The sequence below is a fragment of the Saccopteryx bilineata genome, chromosome 2 (assembly GCF_036850765.1).
Source record: "Saccopteryx bilineata isolate mSacBil1 chromosome 2, mSacBil1_pri_phased_curated, whole genome shotgun sequence".
In the NCBI taxonomy this organism is placed as follows: domain Eukaryota; kingdom Metazoa; phylum Chordata; class Mammalia; order Chiroptera; family Emballonuridae; genus Saccopteryx; species Saccopteryx bilineata.
Genome location: NC_089491.1, coordinates 220835448 through 220858625, shown reverse-complemented (window position 1 = coordinate 220858625; position 23178 = coordinate 220835448). Strand labels below are relative to the sequence as shown.

Sequence of the window (23178 nt, the reverse complement as noted above, 5' to 3'; positions counted from 1 at the left end):
AAAGCGACCACACCTGTGTCACCACCACCCATGTGAAGAAATGGACGGTGAGCAGCATATAGGACATCTGCCCCCCCCATCCCCCATTACTGCCGCCACCTTCCCTGTGCCAACGCCACAGGTTGTTTAGTCTGTTTTGAACATGCAGGTGGGATTTGGAGATTGGTTGGTACCATTCAGGTGAAGAGGGAAGAAAGGATGTGGAAGTGGTTGGACCCAGAGGGCAAGGTAGCCAGAGCAGAATGGCAGATGGAGGCCCCTAGGGCCGCTGTGTTCCTGCATTTCTGTCCTCTCTGAGTCTCTGTGTCTTTCTTTCATACACTCTCTGTTTCTGTCTCTCACACTGTCTGTCCCTTAGTCTCTGTCCCTTATGCTTTCTCTCTCACACTATCTCTCTCCCTATCTCACTGGGAATTTGTATAGGTGATGGACCCACTTCTTACCTGTGCCCCGTGGGCACTGAGGTCTTAATTTATGGCATGTGACATGTCTGAGCTACTCCACAGTTTGTTAAACTCTTATCTGCTGCCTGCCATAGCTCCCTCTCTTTGTCATGTGGATTGGTGTTATAAACAGGTCCTTTGTCTTCTTGTGGGGGAGGGAAAGGTCTAAAGATCAACCAGAAGTCCCCGAGTTGACTTAGAGGGCTTTCCTGCTACTCGGCCTCTTTGTCTTTATTCACTGCCTGGATTGTGACATCTCCTGCCTCAGCGTTGAGTTCCTGGGTCTATCCCCAACTTCTCACTCTGGGCAGGGCCACTGTCCTCACACTTCCCTGGGTAGCTTCTGACTTCTGGCTTCCCACTGCTTGTATGTGGCTGGTTGGGATGGGGTCTTGGGTGATGCCTGCAGTGGCCTCAGCAGTGAACTTCCTGGTGGGCGCCTCTGGGGTGGGCTGGGGGCCAAGCCTGGGGTCTAGAGCAGGGCATGAGGGAGCTGGACATGAGGAAATCCATGTGGTGTGTGTGTCAGATCAGCATGTCTTCATCAAGCCCTGCACTGTGTCCAGATTTGCAAAAGGAGCACTGGCTGGGTAGTTCAGTCAGTTAGAGCATCATCCCAGTATGCCAAGGTTATGGGTTCTATCCCCAGTCAGAGCACATACAAGCATCAACCAATAAATGCATAAATAAGTGTAACAATAAATCGATGTTTTTCTTTCTTTTTCCCTAAAAATTAGTCAATAAAAAAATTTTTTTTCTACAGAGACAGAGAGAGAGTCAGAGGGAGGGATAGATAGGGACAGACAGACAGGAATGGAGAGAGATGAGAAGCATCAATCATCAGTTTTTTGTTGCGGCACCTTAGTTGTTCATTGATTGCTTTCTCATATGTGCCTTGACCGTGGGCCTTCAGCAGACCCAGTAACTCCTTGCTGGAGCCAGCGATCTTGAGTCCAAGCTGGTGAGCTTTTGCTCAAACCAGATAAGCCCGCTCTTAAGCTGGCGACCTCCGGGTCTCAAACCTGGGTCCTCCACATCCCAGTCCAACACTCTATCCACTGCACCACTGCCTGGTCAGGCAATAAATTTTCAAAAATGATTTGCAAAGGGAAAGATCACTTCTGGGCTCACCATGTCACAAAGTGAAAAGCTGTGAACATTGGTTAGTATAGATGTCCAGGCTACTTAGATCTAACCTTTCCTTTTCTTTCATTAAGGAAGAACTCCTACCTGGCCTGACCAAGTGGCGGCTGGGATGCTAACGACCTCGATTTGAAACTCCAATTTCACTGGCTTGAGCACAGGCTCACCAGCTTAAGTACGGGGTCTCCAACTTGAGGGTGGGATCATCAACATGATCCCATGGTGGCTGGCTTGAAGCCCAAGGTCGCAGGCTTGAGCAAGGGGTCATTGGGTTGGCTTGAGCCCCCCCCCCCCCCGAAGGCACATATAAAAAGCAATCAATGAACAACTAAGGTGCTATAACTATGAGTTGAAGCTTCTTATCTCTTCCTGTCTCTTGCAAAAAAACAAAACAAAACTTCCTCCTTTTATGAACTTTGAACACAAGGATAGCTTAACTTTTCTACAGTCACCTGCTTTATGTGCTATAAACTTGGAAAAGTTGTGTTGTGGTCCCCATGACAATAGAGCCCTTTTCCCCACTTCAGAAATGCTCCTGCCTGACCTGTGGTGGCGCAGTGGATAAAGCGTCAACCTGGAAATGCTGAGGTCGCCAGTTCAAAACCCTGGGCTTGCCTGGTCAAGGCACATATGGGAGTTGATGCTTCCAGCTCCTCCCCCCCTTCCTTTCTCTCTCTTTCTCTCTGTCTCACTCTCTCTCCTCTCTAAAATGAATTAATAAATTAAAAAAATTAAAAAAAAAAAAAAAAAAAAGAAATGCTCCTGAGGCACTGGGGCCCTGGTGGCCAGAGGACCCCATGCCAGGGTCAGGGCCAGTGAATCCCTCCATTGTCAGTGAGTGGGTTTGTGGCTATGACTGTTATCAAAAGACCCTCAGCCCTGGTCTGGGAGCCTTCTTTCTCCCCAGCTAAGAGCCTGGTGAGACTCCTGGAGAGGATATGGGAGTCCTTGGCCTTGCCTCCTTGTACGGTGGGGGCTTCAGCCTCACAGCCCTCTTTGGGAGGCTTGAACTGGCAGATGCTTCATGGGTTTCTTTTAAGTTCCATTAGGTGGGATTTCCAGAAGTGATCTGAAGGCACTGAGTCCTGGCCAGTGGCGAGTAGCCTCTGTGTCTCAGCCTCTCAGGCTGGGTGCTTCCCAACACATTTCCAACATAAAGGAATGAATGAAGCCAATCACCTGAAACAGATACCTCCCAGAGTGCAGACACAGAGCCTGACTTGGGGGTAGCCCCTTCACCCCTGTACCTGGGCACTGGGCATACATTGGCTCCCCTCCTCTAGGCTGGCCCCCATGCCAGGGTCAGGCACCTTTGTGGGTCATTGTGAACCCACCCAGCTCTCATACTTAGTCCTTCTCTGTCTTGTAGGTTTTGGGGTTTGAGGTCGACGCTGTGAACTCTGTCCAGTTTTCAAACCACACAGGTAAGGCACTGGCTCAGTTGAGTGTGGGCGTGAGAAATGGCCCTTTAGAAATCTGGGGTCTTGTACCTCTATCTGACAGACAGGAAAACAGAGCTGGAGGGTTCGCCCCTGCAGAAGCCGCCCTGTGTGAGGGCGGAGGGCTCGGGTCTCCTGTCTGCAGGTGTGTGCTGTAACCAGGGAAGCTGGCGCCTCAGTTTCCTCCTCTGTAAAACAAGGATGGCGATCCAGCACCTCTGCCAACATCTACACAATTGTGCTCATGCCCTCGTGATGCCATGACTGTGTGGAGGGTCCCCCACACTGCAGGTGGACATGTGGGTGTACCCTGATTTTCTCTATTAGAAACTGGTGCCTGGGGGAGCACAGCGTGTAAGGACATCAAGAATTTCTGAACACACAGCCTTGAGGCAGACTTGCTAGCTGAAGGGTGTGAGGGCAGTGCCCTTGTTGTCATGGTGAGCCCCCTGCTCCCTGGGCTCCCCACTCCTCTGACCCTGTGCTCCCCACGGACGGACGCAGACAAAGCCTCCTTAGTTCTTGGAAATGTCCCCACATTGCCTCCTTTGAAATCACTGTGAACCCGGGAGGAAGCTCCGGGGCACGGAACATCCCAGAACTGCCTGGCAGAGCGCCCCCGCCATCTGCAGCTCGTACCCATGCCTCGGCCCCCAGGAAGGATTTCCTGTACTTCTTGTGGGTGCAATTTTTCTTGGAATTTTAAGTCATAAACAGGGAGGGAAAAATTCCACATTGGGTTGGGATAAAAAGGCTACAGTTCTCATGGAAAGTCTTTTCACTGCTTTCACTTTGCCAAGTGTGCCGGGCACTCTGCACTTTGGAGAAGTTCCCAGGAGTTTGAGTCGGTCCAGCAAACTGCCCCGAATCCCACATATTTTACTGGCTGTTTTAACCATCCTCCCCCCCCCCTTTTTTTTTTAAGTAAATGAGCCAGCCTGGCTTGGACACTAAATGATGGAATTAAACTTATTAGTGAATATTATATTGGACCTTAATGACATTAACTCAACATAAGCAAAGACCCGGCCCAGAAACTCCTGCCGCCCTTCATGCCAGATTCCAGGATGAGGGGAGTGGGCTTCCGTGATGACTGGCTCCTTCTGGGCTCCTGTGCACCTTCCCAGGTGGTGGTAGACTAGCCATCCTGAGGGGTCTGAAACAGAGGGAGGCCTCTGCCTGCCCCAAGAGAGATGGATGAAGAACAGAACATGGCATGCCTGGGAGCCCACTCAGGTACAGGCATGGTTAGGGCTGGGATGGGGCTTCCCTCCCAGTGAGGCCCCCTTTGGTTCTGGGACGGGTCTCCCCACCCATAGAGAAGAGCCCTCTGCCCCCAACCCATTCTTCTCGGAGATGCCATGTGGGACCTTCCTGGCAAGGGGATCCCTCCGGCAGCTCCTACTGTGGGTGACTATGAGTATTCTGTGCTTGGGCCCACAGGGTTGGCTGTCCGTGCAGCCTAATCAGAGGGCCTTCCAGGGAAATGTCTCTTCAAAGCCACCACTGTGGCTCAGGTTCCAACCCCTCAACCTGGAGTAACCAGGTGAAGCCTCACTGTGCCCCCTGATCCTATGGACTCCTTTTTACCCATTCCTCTCCCCCTCACCGCTGCCGACACTCTGCTGCTCAGGAAGTGAGGCTGGCTGCTTCTTTCTCAAACTCACTCCCTGTGGTAGTGTGGCATGTGGCACCTGGCACCTGAGGAACCACAGGAGCTAGTGGTTAGAACACATGGCCATGTGTCCCCCTACTCCCAAAGAGCAGGGTCACGTTGCCTACTGTGAGTATAGGACACCCCCATGGTAACCTGTCTGGTCTGTCCTGGGCTTTGGACATGAAAGTACTTGGTATTTTTACCTTTTATAGCTTTCTTTTTTAAAGAACAAGAGGCACTTTATTTTTTATTTTTTTTACCACATTCACCTGTCGCAAGCATCTCTCAAGGTCTGGGTGTGTCCAGGAGCCAGGTGTGAACTTGGCAAGCTTGTCCCTATTTGCAAGTGTCCTTGTCTAGCACTGGGCTTCTTGACTATCTGGCAACAGCCTTGCTGATTTGTTACTTCTACCATGTGGTCCTGCTGTGCACTGAGCACTCAGCTCAAGCCAGCCTTTACAATTCAGCCACACACTGTGCCTTACTCAGTGCGTGGCCCGTGGACCCCACGCTGGGACGCCTGAGCAGTGCCATTACTGCAGTGGCTTTTGAACACTTGTGCCCAATCCCGCTTGTCTTGTGGGGTCAGTACCAGGCCAGTGGGGAGGCCTTTCCAGCAGCTCTGACCCCCCTAATACTGCTAGCTGTGATCTGCCAGCTCCTCCAGGAATCCCTTCTTTTTTTTTTTTTTAACAGAGACAGAGTCAGAGAGAGGGATAGACAGGGACAGACGGGAACAGAGAGAGATGAGAAGCATCAGTTATCAATTATTAGTTTTTCGTTGTGACATCTTAGTTGTTCATTGATTGCTTTCTCATGTGTGCCTTGACCACGGGCCTTCAGCAGACCAAGTAACTCCTTGCTCGAGCCAGCGGCCTTGGGTCCAAGCTGGTGAGCTTTTGCTCAAACCAGATGAACCAGCGCTCAAGCTGGCAACCTCGGGGTCTCGAACCTGGGTCTTCGGCATCCCAGTCTGACACTCTGTCCACTGCGCCACCGCCTGGTCAGGCCCTTCTTTTTTTTTTTTGAAAACAACATTTTTATTTTTGGAAGGGGGAGAGATGAGAAGCATCAACTCGTAATTGTGTCACTTTGGTTGTTCATTGATTGCTTCTTTCTCTCTATCTCTCTTTTTTAGAAATTAAATTTAATGCCCTGGTTGGATAGCTCAGTTGGTTAGACTAGAGCATCGTCCAAAAGCGCAGAGGTTGCCAATTCGATCTCTGGTCAGGGCACATACAGGAATGGGTTGATGTTCCTGTCTCTCTTGCTCTTTTGCTCTTTCTAAAATCAATAAAATAAACAAAAAAAAAGAAGTTAAATTTATTGGGGTGACATTGATCAATAAGAATACATAGGTTTGAGGCGAACATCTCCATGACATTTGAACTGTTGATTGCTTCTCATATGTACCTTTGGCCGGGGAACTCAAGCTGAGCCAGTGACCTTGGGCTTCAAGCCAGAAACGTTTAGGCCAGTGATTCCATGCTCAAGCTGGTGAGCCTGCACTCAAGCCAGTGACCCCAGGGTTTCGAACCTGAGACCCCAGTGTCCCAGGTCAATCCACTGTACCACCACCGGTCAGGCTGAAAACAACATCTTTATTGACACTTGCATACTAGAGCATTAATTCACCCACGTATGTGTAGAATTCAATGGTCTTTAGTATAGTCACAGTTATGCAACTATCACTATACTTCCAGAACATTTCCATGCGCCAGTGGAGGTAACTGCAACCTTTAGCAGTCCCTCCCATTCCTCCCTTCCCAAGGCACCAATCTACTTTGCCCATTAGGGACTTGAATGTAAATGGAATCAGATCTGTGGCCTTTTATGACTGGCTTCTTTCACTGAGCCTGTTGTTTTCAAAGGTCATCCGTGTTGGAACACACATCAGAGTTTCATTCCTTTTTATGGCGGAGTAACATTTCACCTTCTGTGTCTGCCACATTTTGTTACCCATCCATCCATTGGTGGATATTTGGGTTTATGAATCCTGCTGCTATGAACATTTGTCTTTATGTGGCACACTTTTATGGGCGTACTTTCCGTTGTCTCCAGTGTACACCTAGGAGTAGAGCTGTTGGCTCAGTAACTCTGTGTTTAATGGTGCTGAGATTGTTTTCCAAACTAGCTACATCATTTTGCATTCCTACCAGCGATGTGTGAGGGCTCCAATTTCCCCACATCCTCACCAGTAACACTTGTTATGATTTGTCTTTCTTATTCTCATTGTCCTAATGCGTGTGATGTGGGAGCTCATTATAACTTGAGTCCGAAATCACTCTTAAGATGGAGGCCAGAGAGCTTGGCGTCCAGGGCAAGCAGTAGCCCAGGCAGTGCTGGCACCTCTTACACAGGCCAGATAATAGTGACTGAGGCTTTCCAGCTTCTGTGCCCTTGAGCACGGAACATCTCTGGTGTTCCAGTAAAGCTTACATTTTACTTATGAGAACTGAGTTTGGAATTTCATGGAATTTTCACAAGTCATAAAGCCTTTTTCTTTTTTCCTCAACAATTTAAAAACGTGAACTCTGCTCTTAGCTTGCAGGCTATACACAAACATCGGGCTGGCTAGATTCGATCTAAGGATCAGTTTGCTGACCACTGTTCTAAGATCAGTGTTTCTTAAATTTGTGGGTGCCTGAGAATCTCCTGGGGCCTTGTAAAAACTGAATGCCCCCTCACCCCGAGATTCTGACTCAGCAGATCTAGATCTGAGGAGGGCCTGATAATCTGTCTTTCAGACCAGCCGGGTGGTACCTGGGTTCTGGTCTCACAGACCTCACTATGGATAGGGAATTTCTATATTAATCACAAAAGATGGATAGGTTTGGGGTAGGAAGGCTTTGGGGGCTAAAAGGAGTTGGGTCAACCTCAGGAGGTGGGATAGTCCCAGTGTTCCTGGGGCAGACCTCCCCTGGGTTTGGGGCCCAGGACCACCGCAAGGTTCGGCAGTTCACTGGGAGGACTCCCAGGACGCAGCACATTGTGTGCTCAGGGCTATGATTCGTTACAGCGAAAACCCACGGTCTGGTTAGGAAGCTGGCCTCACAGAGGGCCATGCTCTGCCACGGTGCCCTGTATCTGAGGCCTGGTAGGGGGCTGTGTGTCTCACCTTCATCACTGCTTATGATGGGCTGAACTGTGTCCCCTCAGTTCACGTGTTGAAGCTCTGAACCCCAGCACCTCAGAAAGTGACTGTATTTGGAGATGGGATCTTTAGAGAGATGAAGGTTAAATGAGGTAATTGGGATGGGTCCTAATCCAACATGACTGCAGTCCCCATGAGAAGAGGAGATCAAGACACAGACACATGTAGAGGGACAACCATGTTTGGACGCAGGTAGAAGATGGAGAGGTATTGGGAAGACCCAGCCCTGTGCACACCTTGATCGCAGACTCTAGCCTCCAAGACTGCAGGACTGTTGTTGGAGTTGCCCAATCTGGTACTTTGTCCCAGCAGGCCCAGGACACGAGCCCTCTATATGTGCAGTGGAGATAAACCAACCCTGGTCAGAAGGCTTGGTAAACAGAGGGGCGGGAAGGACCAGTGTCCTTCCCTCCCTAAACCTGCAGCATTTTTGTGGCAGCCTCACCATCCTAGAGCAAACACCTTCCCGGGTTATAGCCAGAGGCTGCCAGCTCCTAGTGGACACCCAAGCCGGAGGGGTCAGTCCTGCACTAGGGAGTTTATCTTGGGCTCTCCTCACCTGGCCCTCCTTGCCCCAAGGGCACCCTGTTAATGGGGTCAATCAGATTCTTCACCTAACAAACTCACCCTCTGTGTTAGTTCATGCTGGTGTCTCACACGAAACATACAGATGTGCATTTGCCCCTGACTGAAAGCCCCCAGGGTCCATGACACCACTGTAGAATCCTGTGATAGTTGGAGTTGTTCCAGAATCAGGATGGCTCCTGCTCATGCACACAGGCTGCCCGCAGAGGGCGCCATCACCCTTCTCCAGGCCGTGCAGCAGGGCTATGGGTAGATCTCAGTGAACCGGGATCCCCACCCTGTGGTCCATGTGAAGGGTTGTGGGTATCAACTCTCCAGCAGTTTTTCCTTATGTGTTTGGAAGCACATACCATATTTTTTGCTCCATAAGACGCACAGGCATTTCCCCCTCCACTTTTGGGGGGAAAAATGCGTCTTATGGAGCAAAAAATATGGTATTTTATTAAATATTTAATACACCCTTTGGTTCAGATTTTTTTTTTTTCCTCCTTAAAACCCTAGGTGTGACCTGACCTGTGGTGGCGCAGTGGATAAAGCATCGACCTAGAAATGTTGAGGTAGCCGGTTCGAAACCCTGGGCTTGCCTGGTCAAGGCACATATGGGAGTTGATGCTTCCAGCTCCTCCCCCCCCCTCTCTCTCCTGTCTCTCCTCTCTCTCTCTGTCTCTCCCTCTCCTCTCTAAAATAAACAAATAAATAAATAAAACTTAAAATATATATATAAAAAAATAAAATAAAATAAATTTAAAAAAATGCTCTAAGGCAGGGATCAGGAAACTTTAAAAAAAAAACAACAAAACCCTAGGTGTGTCTTATGGAGCAAAAAATACGGTACTTTTGCCCGGTCTCCCATGGCCCAAAGGACACTAGAAGGAATTCTCACGAGTGAAGTGCAGGGTGTCTGTGGCGTAGCCCTGCCCGGGATGAATGGAGAGCCATTAGCCTGCCCCCATCTGAGCCTTTGTGGACCGGGTTCCACATGGCAGGCGGGCCCCCCAGGATGCTTGCGAGTGTCTCTGCCTGCAGTGAACGCTTCACCTGAGTACCTGTTGGGGCTGAGAGCAGGTTAAGCACCAGGGCCCATTTCTAATTCACATTTGGCTCTTGGTCAGGATTAGATCCAAGACTTGCTTTGGCCACATCTCAACCTTATGGGGGTGGAAGGTGGGACTGGGATGTGACGAGCCCGTACCTGCCAGGGTGCCCAGGTGACAGGGATGAAACAACTCATCCTGGATGGGGAAACGTACACAGTAGAAGCTGGCAAAGCAAGTGCCTGTGACATGTGGAGACTCATCCCCAGGTGCCCCCGCTAAAGACACGGAGAGGTTATGCAGTTGGGTGGGCCTGGTATAGCCTTTCTGGGGTGTCCCTCCTTGTATCCTGTCAGTATGGCACAGGCCCCACAGGTATCCAACCTGGAGAGCTGACGCCCTTGTTGCCTTGGATTCCAGAGGGAGCCGCAGTGGGAGGTGTGACCCCTGATGTCAGTGAAAACACCCACAGACAGCATCAGAGCCAGGTGTGCTCTCAGGAGCACTGTGAGGCTGCCAGGCACCCACAGCCTCAGGAGCACCCACTGAGACTGCATGCCTGGCTGGTCTCGATCAGTCCCTGTGTCAGCCCATGGGGAGGGGCCATCCACCAGCATCATTGAGATGGGGCTGTGTCAGGCCACCCAGTGACAGTCTCACCCGTGTGCCCAGCTCGGAATGTTCTGCTCTTCCCCAGGCTATGCACACTGGAAGGGTCAAGTGCTGAACTCGGACGAGCTCCACGAGCTGTATGACGGTCTGAAGCTGAACAATGTGAATAAATATGACTACGTGCTCACGGGTAAGGGCCCTGAAGGAGTGGGTGCTGGTACCCATGAGCCTTGCTCCAGCTGGGTGGGCTTGGGAAGTCCCAGAGCACCCCCTTCCTAGGGTTGTCCCTGGTCCCTGCCTCCTTCAAGGAGCAGTGTGGCACATGCCACCGAGAACTCGGTCCTGTCCATGCAAAGTCATACTTCTGGGACCACACTGGGGTTGCAGTGCGCATGGGTTGGGGTCAGGTGGGATGTTGGGAAATGGTCAGGAGTGAAAACACCTAGGTAAGCAACACACTACACCTGCTACATTGGTCTTCTTTACACACATTTGGGTAAATAAAAGGTACCTGCTTGTGTTTATATATGTTGTTAAAAGTGAATGTGCTCATTATTGAGATGGACAGGATAGAAGAATATCCTGTGTACACCTGTCACCTGTGGATTCTTCTTTTCATTTAAAACTCAGCATTTCTCTTGAGGAGCGCCTGATGTCCCTTGTGGACTGCATTTGTTGGGAGATACTTGGTCTTCATCCTGGCCATACGATGCTTGTGATGGTGTTTCTTTTTCCCTTTGCTGTGGTCAGTTGCAGTGGTTTTGTTTCATGAGGGTGGACTGATCTCCCTCCCACAGGTTACATGAGGGACAAGTCCTTCCTGGCCATGGTGGTGGACATTGTGCAGGAGCTGAAGCAGCAGAACCCCCGGCTGGTGTTCGGTAGGCAGTGGATCCCCTGGGATGGGGTCTCCTGGGGGCCTGTGTGTGGGCACTCAGCCTCCGTCTTGCTGGGCATGTGCGTGGACGCTCAGCCTCCCTCTTGCTGGGCATGTGCGTGGACGCTCAGCCTCCCTCTTGCTGGGCATGTGCGTGGACGCTCAGCCTCCCTCTTGCTGGGCATGTGCGTGGGCGCTCAGCCTCCCTCTTGCTGGGCATGTGCGTGGACGCTCAGCCTCCGTCTTGCTGGGCATGTGTGTGGGCGCTCAGCCTCCGTCTTGCTGGGCATGTGCGTGGACGCTCAGCCTCCGTCTTGCTGGGCATGTGCATGGACGCTCAGCCTCCCTCTTGCTGGGCATGTGCATGGACGCTCAGCCTCCCTCTTGCTGGGCATGTGCGTGGACGCTCAGCCTCCCTCTTGCTGGGCATCCCGACTTCACAGTCCACCTCTAGCCAGTAAGCGGTGAATTTTCCAGGTCTCTGGAGATGGGAGCCTTCAGAACTCAGGGGTTAGAAACATCTTCACCATGAACCCGGCCTCTGTGTGGGGCATGGGAGGCAAGCAGGTTGTAAATGAGCTGTACCAGTGTCCGTGTACGAAGGCTGGGTTGCCGGTCATGGCAGGTGGGGGGGTGATGCCCCCAACCCGAGAGCAGTGCGGGTGGCATGGGGTGGACGTCTGGGATGGCCTCGATGATGAAACGGGAACCACCCGGCAATGAGATACATGAGAACAGGAGGTCATGCTGTCCCAGGCTTTCAGGTGCAAGTGAAGTTTAACAACAAAAATCACATGAAAGGCTCTTTTCTTACCAGCCGCAGCTTTTGTTGCTAAGATATCCTTTCTGTCTTTGCAGTATGTGACCCGGTGATGGGTGACAAGTGGGACGGCGAAGGCTCTATGGTAAGTTGATGCATATGTAAACATGGTGAGCGCAGCTGTTGCTCTCCACTCAAGAGCAGGACACCGACACTGACAGAAGGAAATGCTGCCGGGCGGGTGGGGGCTGGACCCTCGTCAGGAGGAGGCAAGGTTGGCAGAGGGGTCTCCAGCGTCAGAGTATCTTAGGGCCACACTTCCCTGTTGTAGCCAAAAGCAGCCAATATGCAAACAAAGGAAAATGACTGTTTTCTAATAAAGTTTCGTGGACGGATACAGATTTGAATTTCCTGTCATTTCCATGTATCACAAAGTGTTAACTCTTCTTTTGACTGTTCCCCCAACTGTTAAAAAATGTTAAAATTGCTCTCAGCCCATGAGCCATACACAGACTGGCAGTGGGACAAGCAATGGGCCGTAACTTCCTGTCCCTGCTGTGGGACAGAGTGAGTTACACCGTGATGTGGAGAGGGTGTAATCACTCTGTGGCCTTCGTAGAAGCCAGGATGTTAGGGTGGAAGGGGCTCTCCCAGCCCTCCCACAGGACCCCTTGGAGCCCTTGGGGTCACCACTTAGGGCCTGTCTCCACGGTCAGGTGCCCAGTCTCACATGGGGGCCCCGAGCCTGGACTCACATGCCTCGGGTTTCGTCTCCTCCTCCCCATGTACATCAGCCTGTGTCCCTGTCTCCTTTCTCCTCAGTATGTTCCGGAGGACCTCCTTCCGGTGTACAAAGAAAAGGTCGTGCCAGTTGCAGACATTATAACTCCCAACCAGTTCGAGGCCGAGTAAGTGATTAGAAACGGCTCAAGTTTTCAGACCTCTGCAAAGAAAAATGGCAGAGATGGTTCTGGGAGTGTCCCCACTATGCTGACCCCAGCTATTTTTCTGACCAGCAGGAGCCTTGAGAACAGAGAGAGGGAAGAGGTGCTCTGGCACGTGGCTACCATAGGCCACAATGTAGAGTCCATGCCAGCTGACACAGGCAGTTACCCCAGAGCTCTGAAACCCACATCCCAGATCTCTGCATGAGGTTAAAAGGAATGTGCAGCCGCCCTGCCCAGTACTAAGTTTCAAAGCCTTGCATTTTCTTGGATGGCACGGCCCAGGGTGGAAGGGGCATTCCTCAGTGGCATGGGGTGTGCAGCTGAGTGCCCAAGTGGTTGAAGTTTGACCCTATTGGACCGTCAGCTTGGTCCCCTCTATCTCTGAGGCCACCCTTTAAAATAGGGGTGGGGGCTTCTGGACTCTTGGGATCTTGGGGTTCCCTGACCTAGCCTGTCCATCTGGAGATGACAACTCACTCTGAGGACCTTCACCTTTGGTGGGCTCTTGTGAATGTGGGACACTAACCACTGGCAGCTGTGACTTTCTGTGGCTGTGGGCCACGCTTGCCTCATGTGCCATGATGTGGGTCACTACTGGGGCCACGTGCTGCTGTTCTTTATTTTGTTATGTGTACATATTAAGCGCAGCCTGGAACCTCAGCACATCCTGTGATGTGTGAGTCCCCCTTTAAAATTAAAGTTTAGGCCCTGGCTGGTTGGCTCAGTGGTAGAGCATCGGCCTGGTGTGCAGGAGTCCCGGGTTTGATTCCCGGCCAGGGCACACAGGAGAAGCGCCCATCTGCTTCTCCACCCCTCCCTTCTCCTTCCTCTCTGTCTCTCTCTTCCCCTCCCGCAGCCGAGGCTCCATTGGAGCAAAGTTTGCCCGGGCGCTGAGAATGGCTCTGTGGCCTCTGCCTCAGGCGCTAGAATGGCTCTGGTTGCGGCAGAGCAACGCCCTAGATGGGCAGAACATCGCCCTCTGGTGGGCATGCCAGATGGATCCCGGTCGGGCGCATGCGGGAGTCTGTCTGACTGTCTCCCCATTTCCAGCTTCAGAAAAATACAAAAAAAAAAAAATTAAAGTTTACTTTTGACCAGTCCCCAGACACATCCTGGTCCATGATGGCCAGCAGGCTCTCAAGTAGTTCCCTGTGGGAATTGAGGGTGGGGAACCAGTTGCTGCTGTAGCTTTTGGAACATTACAGGCAGGACCCAGCAAGCAGTATCTCCCCTGTGCCTGCCTGTCTTTTAGGTTACTGAGTGGCAGGAAGATCCACAGCCAGGAAGAAGCCTTAGCGGTAAGGAGACCCTCCAGGTCCTGGCATGGACAGGTGGCACTGCTCATGGTGGGGAGGGGACAGCCACATGCCTGTGGAGATGGGAAATGGGCTTCCAGTCAGCTAGCCGTGGGGATGTGTTGTAAATTTCATTTTGGCCACTTTTCTTGGTCACTTGCAGCTTTGCGCTTGTCAGACCTGGGTAAGCCCACTGCTCTGCTCATAGCAGCAATGTATGAGCTAACTGGGGTGGCCATAACAAAGTGCCATGGTGGCAAACAGGGTGAGGAGCCCTCCAGCTGTGATGGCCTCTGAAACAAATGACCCTGAATGGGAAAGAAATAGTGCATGGGCACAGGCACCCCTCTCTTTAAGAACTAGAGCGAGCTCATACCGAGCAATCCACAGTGACCGGCGCAGGGTGGGTGCTAGGTAGCTGGCCGGTCCCGTGTGTGCACACATGTGTGCATGCATGGTGAGAGACACGTCTCACACAGCCCATGCTTGGCTCTGGAGCAGAGGGTGTCCACTCACATGATCACAAGCACTGCCCTGAGGCAGTTGCACAAGGAAGACAGGTCCTCCTACAGCCCTTAAAGAAAAGCCAACTTAAAGAGAGGTAGGTTCCTTGTTGCTTTGTGACCCTAGCCCGAAGGCACACCAGCCCGAAGGCCCTGGTTGAGAGGGGAGGAACACAACTACCGTTCTGTGACTCAGGTGAGCAGGCTCCTAAGCCAAAGGTTCATGACTTGGAGTCCACACTGGCCCCCCGACACCAGAAATTCCGAATGTGTGTACTTGATTTGGGGACAGCACAAGAGCATATCCAGGCTCTCTGAGTGACCCCATAAGACGGTGAGAGTCCTGAGCAGCTTAGCTGACTGGTACTGGCCCCATGGAAGGCAGGTGGTGCGCCCCCTGCCTGTGACTTGGCCCTCCTGCCTCCCACCCCAGGTCTTTCCACGCCTGGCACCCTGTCTGGTTCAGCTGGCACTTTTCCAAGGCCTGAGTTGACCTCACTGGGGATTTTGTCACAAGATATTGTGCCCTTGAGGGGAGGGAGCCTCCAACCCCCAGTGTGTTGCTGGGCACATGGCAGTAGGTATTTGTTGAATGAATAAACGAGTGAGTGAGTGGCTTCCTAGAATGGACAGGTGGAAGTGGTTGTTGCTTGGTGTTTGCTCTGTGTGGAGCCCAGATGAGGAAAGACAGCTGGCCTAGCCCAGTTGGCACCTTCATCCAGAAGGTGGGCACCTGTGGGGTGTAAATGGGAGCCAGCAGGGTCATACCCTCAGCTGGAGGGAATGAGGACATGGCAAAGCTATCATTGGACAAGGCAAGGGCTAGTCAGGATGGGCTCCCAGGTTCTAAGCCTCTGTTATCTTCCCCTCATTAAGCCAAACCCTGTGAGAGAGCATCTGGGGTGTGCATGCCAGTCATGGCTGGCTGTATGGGCTCACAAGGTGAGGGGGTGGGCAGGAGTAACAGCCTTCGGGAACTCCATCACAGGTGATGTGCTCCCTGTGCCTGGCAGGTGATGGACGTGCTGCACTCAATGGGCCCCGAAACCGTGGTCATCACCAGCTCAGACCTGCCTTCCCCGCGGGGCAGCAACTACCTGATTGCACTGGGGAGCCAGAGGACCCGTAAGTCCCATGCCTTCATCAACAGGCAGTCTGTTTCCTGAGCTCCTGTCACCACCACCCCCATCCTGGAAAAGATGAGACTAGAAACAGAATGGGGCCTGACCAGGCAGTGGCGCAGTGGATAGAACATCGGACTGGGATGCAGAGGACCCAGATTCGAGACCCTAAGGTCACCAGCCTGAGCGCGGGCTCATCTGGTTTGAGCAAAGCTCACCAGCTTGGACCCAAGGTCACTGGCTCGAGCAAGGGGTTACTCGGTCTGCTGTAGCCCCACGGTCAAGGCACATATGAGAAACCAATCAATGAACAACTAAGGTGTCGCAACAAAAAACTGATGATTGATGCTTCTCATCTCTCTCTGTTCCTGTCTGTCTGTCCCTGTCTATCCCTCTCTCTGACTCTCTGTCTCTGTAAAAAAAATAAAATAAAAAACCAGAATGGGGAAGGACTTCCAGGAATCAGGGTGCAGTGGAGCATGGGTGCTGACACTTCCCCCCGACAGCCACCGAGCAGCCCCTGATGCCCATAATGCACCTGCAGTGTGAGGATAACATCCTGACTTATACATGTGGGGATCACAGGGAACAGCCCTGCTGGAGCCAAGCTCCCAGTAACCAGATATCTGACCTTCCATAGAGCTAGGACTGGTGCTGACCTCACTGGGAGGGCACTTCATGCTCTGTTGTGTTCATTGTTTCATCATGAGAGGGTCACCTGGGTTGGTGTTTTCTGCACATCATTAAAATGACACAGGAGGCTGGGGTCACTGCCTCTGCCCCAGAGAACAGCCCACAGGCACCTTCTCACCTCTCCCTCTGCACCTGTATGTACGAACATACACATACACATCTACATTGACACGCTCACACATACATTCACACATGCACTCATATTTTTGTACATACTCATTCACAAACTCATGCATGCAAACTTGTGTACATGCATGCACATACACATTGGCACACACCTTCCGTACACATTTACATGCACTCATGAACACACATGCATTCACACATTTGCACACACACACACTTGTGAGCCAGCCCTTCAGCAGCTGTAATGTGTTCCCCCCAGGCCATCCTGACTGGTCATCTGGGGTTCCCAACACTTTCTCCCCTAGGACAGAGCAACTGCTCTGGGGCATTGGGAACACTGGGCAGTCCCTATACCCTGGGTTCTGTCTGATTGAGTCTCCATGGACAACATATTTTACCATATGCAGTGCAGGGGATGAGTGGGGATGAGGGCAGGCTGGGGTCCAGGCCTGGGCTGGCCCTCTGCTGGTGAGGGTCTGGGGTCCCAGTGGGCCATGCTGTCCCCCAGGGCACCCAGATGGCTCCGTGGTGACAGAGCGCATCCGCATGGACATACACAAGGTGGACGCTGTCTTCGTGGGCACTGGGGACCTCTTTGCTGCCATGCTCCTGGCGTGGACACACAAGCACCCCAATAATCTCAAGGTTAGCAGGGCGTGCCCCTCCTGCTGCAGTTGATCCATTAATCTCTGGGGAGTGCTTATCACGTCCATAGAAATGAAGGGGGACAATAGTTACCGTTAGCTTGGGGGAAAACAGGGCAGGCATTGGTTTCTGTGTCATGTCCCACATCTGGGTTGAGTCCCAGCCCCACACCTGCTCACTGTCTCATTCATGAGCAGAGTGCCAGGCCCAGACCACAGAGTCCCTAGCCAGCTGAAGTCTGAGGGCTATATAGCTCAGGACTGAGGTGCTGCAGCCTCAGAAACGGGGAGCCTCTTCCAGCAGAGCAGTCACTGCAAGCATGTCCTCAAATGTAGTCCCTGGGATGATTTGGTTAATTTGGGGTGTGGGGTCTTTCCTGTGTGCTTTGTGGTCCAACTGAGGGCTCAGGCATGTTCTTTGACCTCCTCCTGCATCGTGTGCAGCCTCGTGTTCTCTTACCACGTTGTTCTCTCTGATGCCCTGTCAGCTGACAGCCAGGTCTCTCCTCCATCTGTCCCCAGTGGTGGGGGTGGGGAGAAAGAAAGAGGAAACAGGCCTCTGTCTTACTGGGTCTATTTGAGGAAGGAACAATCTGGAGATCAAGATCTGGAAATCAATTGCCCTAAAGCTGTCCTTGCAGGGCACCTAGAGGGGCCCCATCTCCCCATGGGCCCCAGTCTCCCCAGCACATCTGGGTGTCAGGGTCTGTGTTTGTGCAATGCAAGGCTTGCACTAGGGTCCCTCCCCCCTCACCTCCCCTCTCAGTCGAAGCCAAAATTTACCATTATCTAGCCAGTTTCACCCCCTGCTGCCACCCCTGAGGGCCGACCTGCCAGTTGAATTAGCAGCAGCAGGAGCTCCTTCTGGTCCAGGCAGTGGCATCATGGTGCCCAGAGGAGGCCTTGCTGCTGGGCCTCTGAGGTCGAGTCCGGCTGGGGAGGGGATGTAAGAGGTGTCCCCGGGTCCCAGAGTCGGGAGGGAGTTGTGCTCATTTCCTTAGCACCCGCTAGCCCCATGTCTGACTGTGAGACTTTGACTGTGAGTGATGACTTTCTCAAGTAGATTCTTTGTAATGAATTCATCCCAGAAATATGTATTAAGCACCCAGCATATACCAGGCAGTATTGATGATCCTGAGTCACAGCTGCTCCCCAGATTGTCTGTGGTCTAGAGGGGGCGGTTAATTTAGTTACTCAGACATCTGCTCAGCTCTGTTCTTCTGTGGGGTGCAGGCCCAGCTAGTTGGAGCATGTGATGGCTGAGCCAGCGTTCTGGTGATTCAGGGCAGAGACAGTGCTCTCACAGGCAGCTGTGAGCAGCATGGGAGCAGACAGTCTTAAAGGTGGCAGAGGCACAGTGTCTCCTCCTCCTGCAGGTGGCCTGTGAGAAGACTGTGTCAGCCATGCACCATGTTTTGCAGCGGACCATCAAGTGTGCGAAAGGTACCACTGGCAGGGCCCGTGAGGTGCCATGGTGTTCCCGAGAGCCCCTGCATCTGGGGCCTCCGGCAGAGAGGTGGGAGGGAGGGAGGCAGCACCTGCTCAACCATGTTGACCGTATGACCGATTCTGCTGCAAGTAGGGTTCCCGTGGCTCCAGCTCTTCCCCTGGTCTTGGCCTTTAGGAATGGGGGCAGCGGCCATGGCACAGAGCTTCCTTCTGAGCTGGGAACTCAGACATTGATGCTGTTTCTGTCCTGTAGCCCAGGCTGGGGAAGGACAGAAGCCCAGCCCGGCCCAGCTGGAGCTGAGGATGGTCCAGAGCAAAAAGGATATTGAGAACCCGGAGACCGTTGTCCAGGCCACGGTGCTGTGAGGGCCGCGTGTGCCCACCTCCTGACAGCGTGTTGATGTCTCCGTCTTCATCTCCATGAAAAATGTAAATGTCTGCCTTAGAGCTGTGACTGAAACTTGATATTTTTTTCTTTCATGAGTGTCCAGCATCAACTGGTCTTAATTGTGAAAATGTGCCAGTCGTGCTTTTTAAAAAATAACCAAGTGATCACAGATCTTTGTAATTTGGAGACCCAGCTTCCCTCCCTTACGAAGGCTCCTGGGCCTCCCTGGAAAACCAGCTCTGGGGGGCATCCTCCTCAACTGGGGGTGGGGTACAGGATGGGTGACACTGCTGCCCCCAGAGAGTCATATTCATTCTACCACTGAATTATATCCCCTGTCCGGTGTGGGCTGGGCCCGGGGGTGGGGGCCTGTATCTGTGTCTGTGAGAATGAGTTTGGGGTTAACCATTTGCATCTGGATGAATTATGCCAAATACTTTTATTGTCATTTTGACTGTTCCCTCTTGGTTCATGCTCCTGCTTTGGAATTTTTGTTCATTACTTTGCTGCTCGGTAGGTTCCTAGGCATTCCCGATAATCCATTTCTATTTCATCATGTAGATGAGTTAACTTTAGCCAGCTGGCCCGGATACACACGGGTCTGCACAGTCACTTTAGTGGGGATCTTCCCAGGACCTCGAAAATTCAAGTCAGTTCACACATCTCATGGGTACCAGCAGGACCGCCCTGTGGCCCACAAGTGTCTCTAGGGACCTGCCGAGCGAGGTGCAGAGATGCCTTAAAGGGTACGGCAGTGTGGGGCTGAGGGTGTCTAGGAAGATGCCCCATTGGGCTCCTTTTGGAAAACTCACCTAGTTTATGGTACAGCAGCTTAAGCACTGCGTGTTTGCCACCTGCTGCTGTGACTAATGCATCAGGCCGTGGAGCTAGTGTGCAGACAGGTACAGAGGGCAGAGTGGGCTCTTGTTCCCACAGTTGGCACATTTCACCCTGAGGCCCTGACACTAGTCCAATTGTCCACTGCCAGCGTGACTTTCAGGCTCCCCTTGCCCAGAATTTTGGGGTACTGTAGGCATGGCTACAGGCAGGGGTGCCCATCCTGAAGCCTCAGCCTGCCTTGATCTCAGCACCCCATCCTTCACTCTGGGGATGCAGAGGTTTGCACCTCCTGGAAACTCACAGCCTGGAAGGGACAGGCAGATATAGGATGTGGGGGCCTAGGTGTGGCCCCTGGGAAAGCAGACTCTCTGAGGGCAGCCCTGTCCCCCTACCCACGGTTTCATGCCCACAGGCAGGAGCCCCCAAACCTCAGTAGTGCACTCTTCACTTTGTAGAAAATTCCCTGAAAAGAAGAGCTGCCACTCTCCATTGAACCCCCCACACCAGCTGCTTGTCTTTCCTTCCCACTGCTCGCACTGTCTTCACTGTCCTGCAGCATTGCTCCTGGTGGCCTGTGCACAGGGTCAGGGGATCTGTCTCCCTGTCATGTTTCCTGGTCCCGAGGACCCAGTGGACCAGGAGGAGGAAGGAGTGGCCTGCAGCCCGGTGGGGAGGCAGCCTTCCCAGCAAGGTGCATGTAGAAATCAGCCAGAGTCAGCCAGGGCCCTGGGCCTGTGCGGTGCCTTTAATGGGAAACACTGCTTGTGCTGAGGAGAGCTAGGGAGACAGCCATTGAGAAAAGCCTTTTTTTCTTTTTTTTTTTCTTTTAATGTATTGAGAGCCAGTATAGAGCTGGGGAAAGAACCCAAATGTGTCTGTCTTTCACGAGAGGGTGAAAACCCACTGGGGAAATACAGTTTGGGGTGTAGGGCTTATTTCGTGAGTATAGTGAACTTGAAGGGAAATGAGCTCTGCAAACACTATTCGGTTCTTGGTCATTTAGTTGTATGTCAGAGGCTTGGCCCCATGTTCCCAAGCCCATGTGCTTGTGTCGTGTCAGCTTGTCTCTGCTCACACATTCCACCTGTCACACCGACAGCAGAGGCTCTGGGCTGTCCATGTGTAGAATTTACCATCTACAAGTCAACCGCGGTCCCTGGCAGTTTTTCATACAAGTTGGGTCCAAATAAGAATTGATCTTTGTTTTCACTTTGCTTATTAACATGCAGAATGGTAATAATTTATGTCAACATGGAGATTGTTGTCAGAGTGCCGATTTCAATACTTTACAATGTTTCAAACCTTCTCCTATAGACCTCAAAGATGAATTATAAAATAGCCCCCCCTTTTTTTAATCAGTCTTAAAATCATTGCCAAGTCTGCTGATGTCATTGTGTTAGTCCGTGTTATTTCTACAATGATGTCAGTGATGGTAAAAGTGATGCTTTGTTTGTTGTCCTGTTCTTAAATTTGTTAGGACCAATTTTTAAAATGTTTAATTTTCCAATGGACTGAGCCTGTCTTGGTGCACCTGCTCTGAGTAAGTGGAGAGTGTTTTTAGTATTGAGCACTCAGGCCAGAGCGTGCTGTCTGCACTGTGCTACCTGGGCCCTGATGGGTCAGTCACCTCCCGCCACCATCACCCACCTGAGAAAGAAATTTGTGGGAGCTGCAGGCCGCTCTGCAGAGGCCTTCTTGATGCGGCACAGGGTAGATTCTTGGCTCTGGGACAGAGGCAGGCTAGGCGGGAGAGTGAGGGTGTTTAGGGACCACTCCTGTCCCTGCTTGAACCTCAGGTTCACTCCTCAGTTGAAATATATGCAAAAGGCGGTGAGCACATTCTGGCTGCTGGACCTCCACTGCATGCACACCCTCTCTTTGTCCTTCCTGCTCTGGGATGGGACCACCTACCTGCCTGGGGTGTTGGGTCCCCATCTGTGTGGATCACAGACACCATGTGACTGGACTGTATTCAGCGCCAAAATAGCCAGGAATCCCTGTCTTCCTTCTCTGCTGCCTGCCTGGTGTCTCGGGTCTCCTTCACGCACAGTTCTCACTGGGAGCCCCTGCCAGTACCTGGCTGGGCTGGAAAGAGGAGAGGGGAGTGTATGAGTGAGCAGAGTGGATTATGTGCAGATGGGGGTGTTGTGAGTGTGGCCTGGCTTTCTAAGTCTGGGTAGAAGCCATGTTGCCCCCGGATTCAATTTTGCACCTCCCCCTGCCAGGTTGCAAGGTGTTTCCCTTCCCATCATCCTGTGAGGCTCTTTGAGTTAGTATTCCCTGGAGAGCCAGCTCCTGTGCCCTTGGAGGGAGCATGTCAGGTGTACAAGCCAAGTAGGCATTCAGGAGGACCTCCAGTGCTGGGGAGGATGGCTCTTGGAGGTCAGGTCCACTGCCCTAAGCCAGGGAAGCCTTGAACTTGGGCCCAGTTGGTCTGAGTGGATGTCATCGCCCCAGGAGACCTCCTACAGCCTGCAGTTCTGCACACAAACACCAGCCAGGCTGGCCTCGCAGCACAGTGATTGAGGGCCCATACACGTATGGCCTTGGACCTGTGTGCAGAGTTGGTGTGTATTTTGCTTCAGTTGGTTGCTTTGTGACAGGAGCAGGATGGTCTGCAGATGGGAAGAGCATCATGATATCCTGTGTGTTTTCATAAAGACCACTCTGGTTTCAGAATCCAGCCATGCACTTCCAGCCTCTGCCAGCGGGGGACATAGAGCAGGGGGCCTGGGATGGTGAGCAGGGAGGGGTCTTTGGCCCCCACCCTGGTAGATTGCAAACAGCAGCTCTGCTTCTGGTGTGTGTGTCTTTAGTGTATAAGTCTTTCTCTGTCCAGTGATGGGAACCAGGCTCTTCAGTCTGTGGCACTGCACAGGCATGGGGGCCCTGCATGTGTCCCATTACTTCTGCCTCAGCAACACCAATCACTACTGTCGGCTCGCCGCCCCCTCCCCCCCCCCGTGGAGGCTGGGGGCTCACAGTTCTCACAGTGCTTGTGTCTTATGGATGCCTACAGTTTATTCTCCATGCAAAATGTTTCTGGTTTAAGTGATTAAAAAAATGTCTTATAAACCACATTCCTGCCTTTCATTATAAGTTTGAGCTCACAACGCAATGTACTCATTCTGTTTGTAAGACAGAAATCAATGAGTAACTTTAGGTCTGACTTAGAGACTATATTAAAACTATATTAATGGGAGGCACTTCTAGAATTTTTTTAAATGCTGGCAGAGTAACCAGGTATTTTAAAAGCTTTCCCACTGTCCAAGCCAAGCACAGCCCTATGCTTAAGTGAGGCTTCCCGCCCACCTCTGACCCCTGCTTCAGAGTGGGGGGAAAGCTTCAGAGTGGTCTTGGTGAATGAAGCCCCCAACCTGCAGCCACCACCCTAGTCCATGTCACAATGGGCAAGTTCCTATCTTTGTGTGACGGGAAGCCATTCTATAGGAGATGCCTTCAGACTCC

At 52.1% G+C, this 23178-nt stretch overlaps 1 protein-coding gene across 1 annotated transcript in view; it reads left to right on the top strand.

The window, feature by feature from the left end:
- Nucleotides 1-21681, top strand: part of PDXK (pyridoxal kinase) — a 33815-nt gene extending 12134 nt beyond the window's left edge. Inside the window, exons 2-11 of the mRNA XM_066259249.1 lie at nucleotides 2956-3010; nucleotides 10153-10257; nucleotides 10865-10948; nucleotides 11803-11849; nucleotides 12527-12612; nucleotides 13904-13949; nucleotides 15463-15574; nucleotides 16898-17034; nucleotides 18410-18476; nucleotides 18736-21681. Coding sequence (XP_066115346.1) covers nucleotides 2956-3010; nucleotides 10153-10257; nucleotides 10865-10948; nucleotides 11803-11849; nucleotides 12527-12612; nucleotides 13904-13949; nucleotides 15463-15574; nucleotides 16898-17034; nucleotides 18410-18476; nucleotides 18736-18848 — 852 coding nt within the window. The 3' untranslated portion in view covers nucleotides 18849-21681. The remainder of the gene's footprint in view (nucleotides 1-2955; nucleotides 3011-10152; nucleotides 10258-10864; nucleotides 10949-11802; nucleotides 11850-12526; nucleotides 12613-13903; nucleotides 13950-15462; nucleotides 15575-16897; nucleotides 17035-18409; nucleotides 18477-18735) is intronic.
- The last annotated feature ends 1497 nt before the right edge of the window (nucleotides 21682-23178 follow it).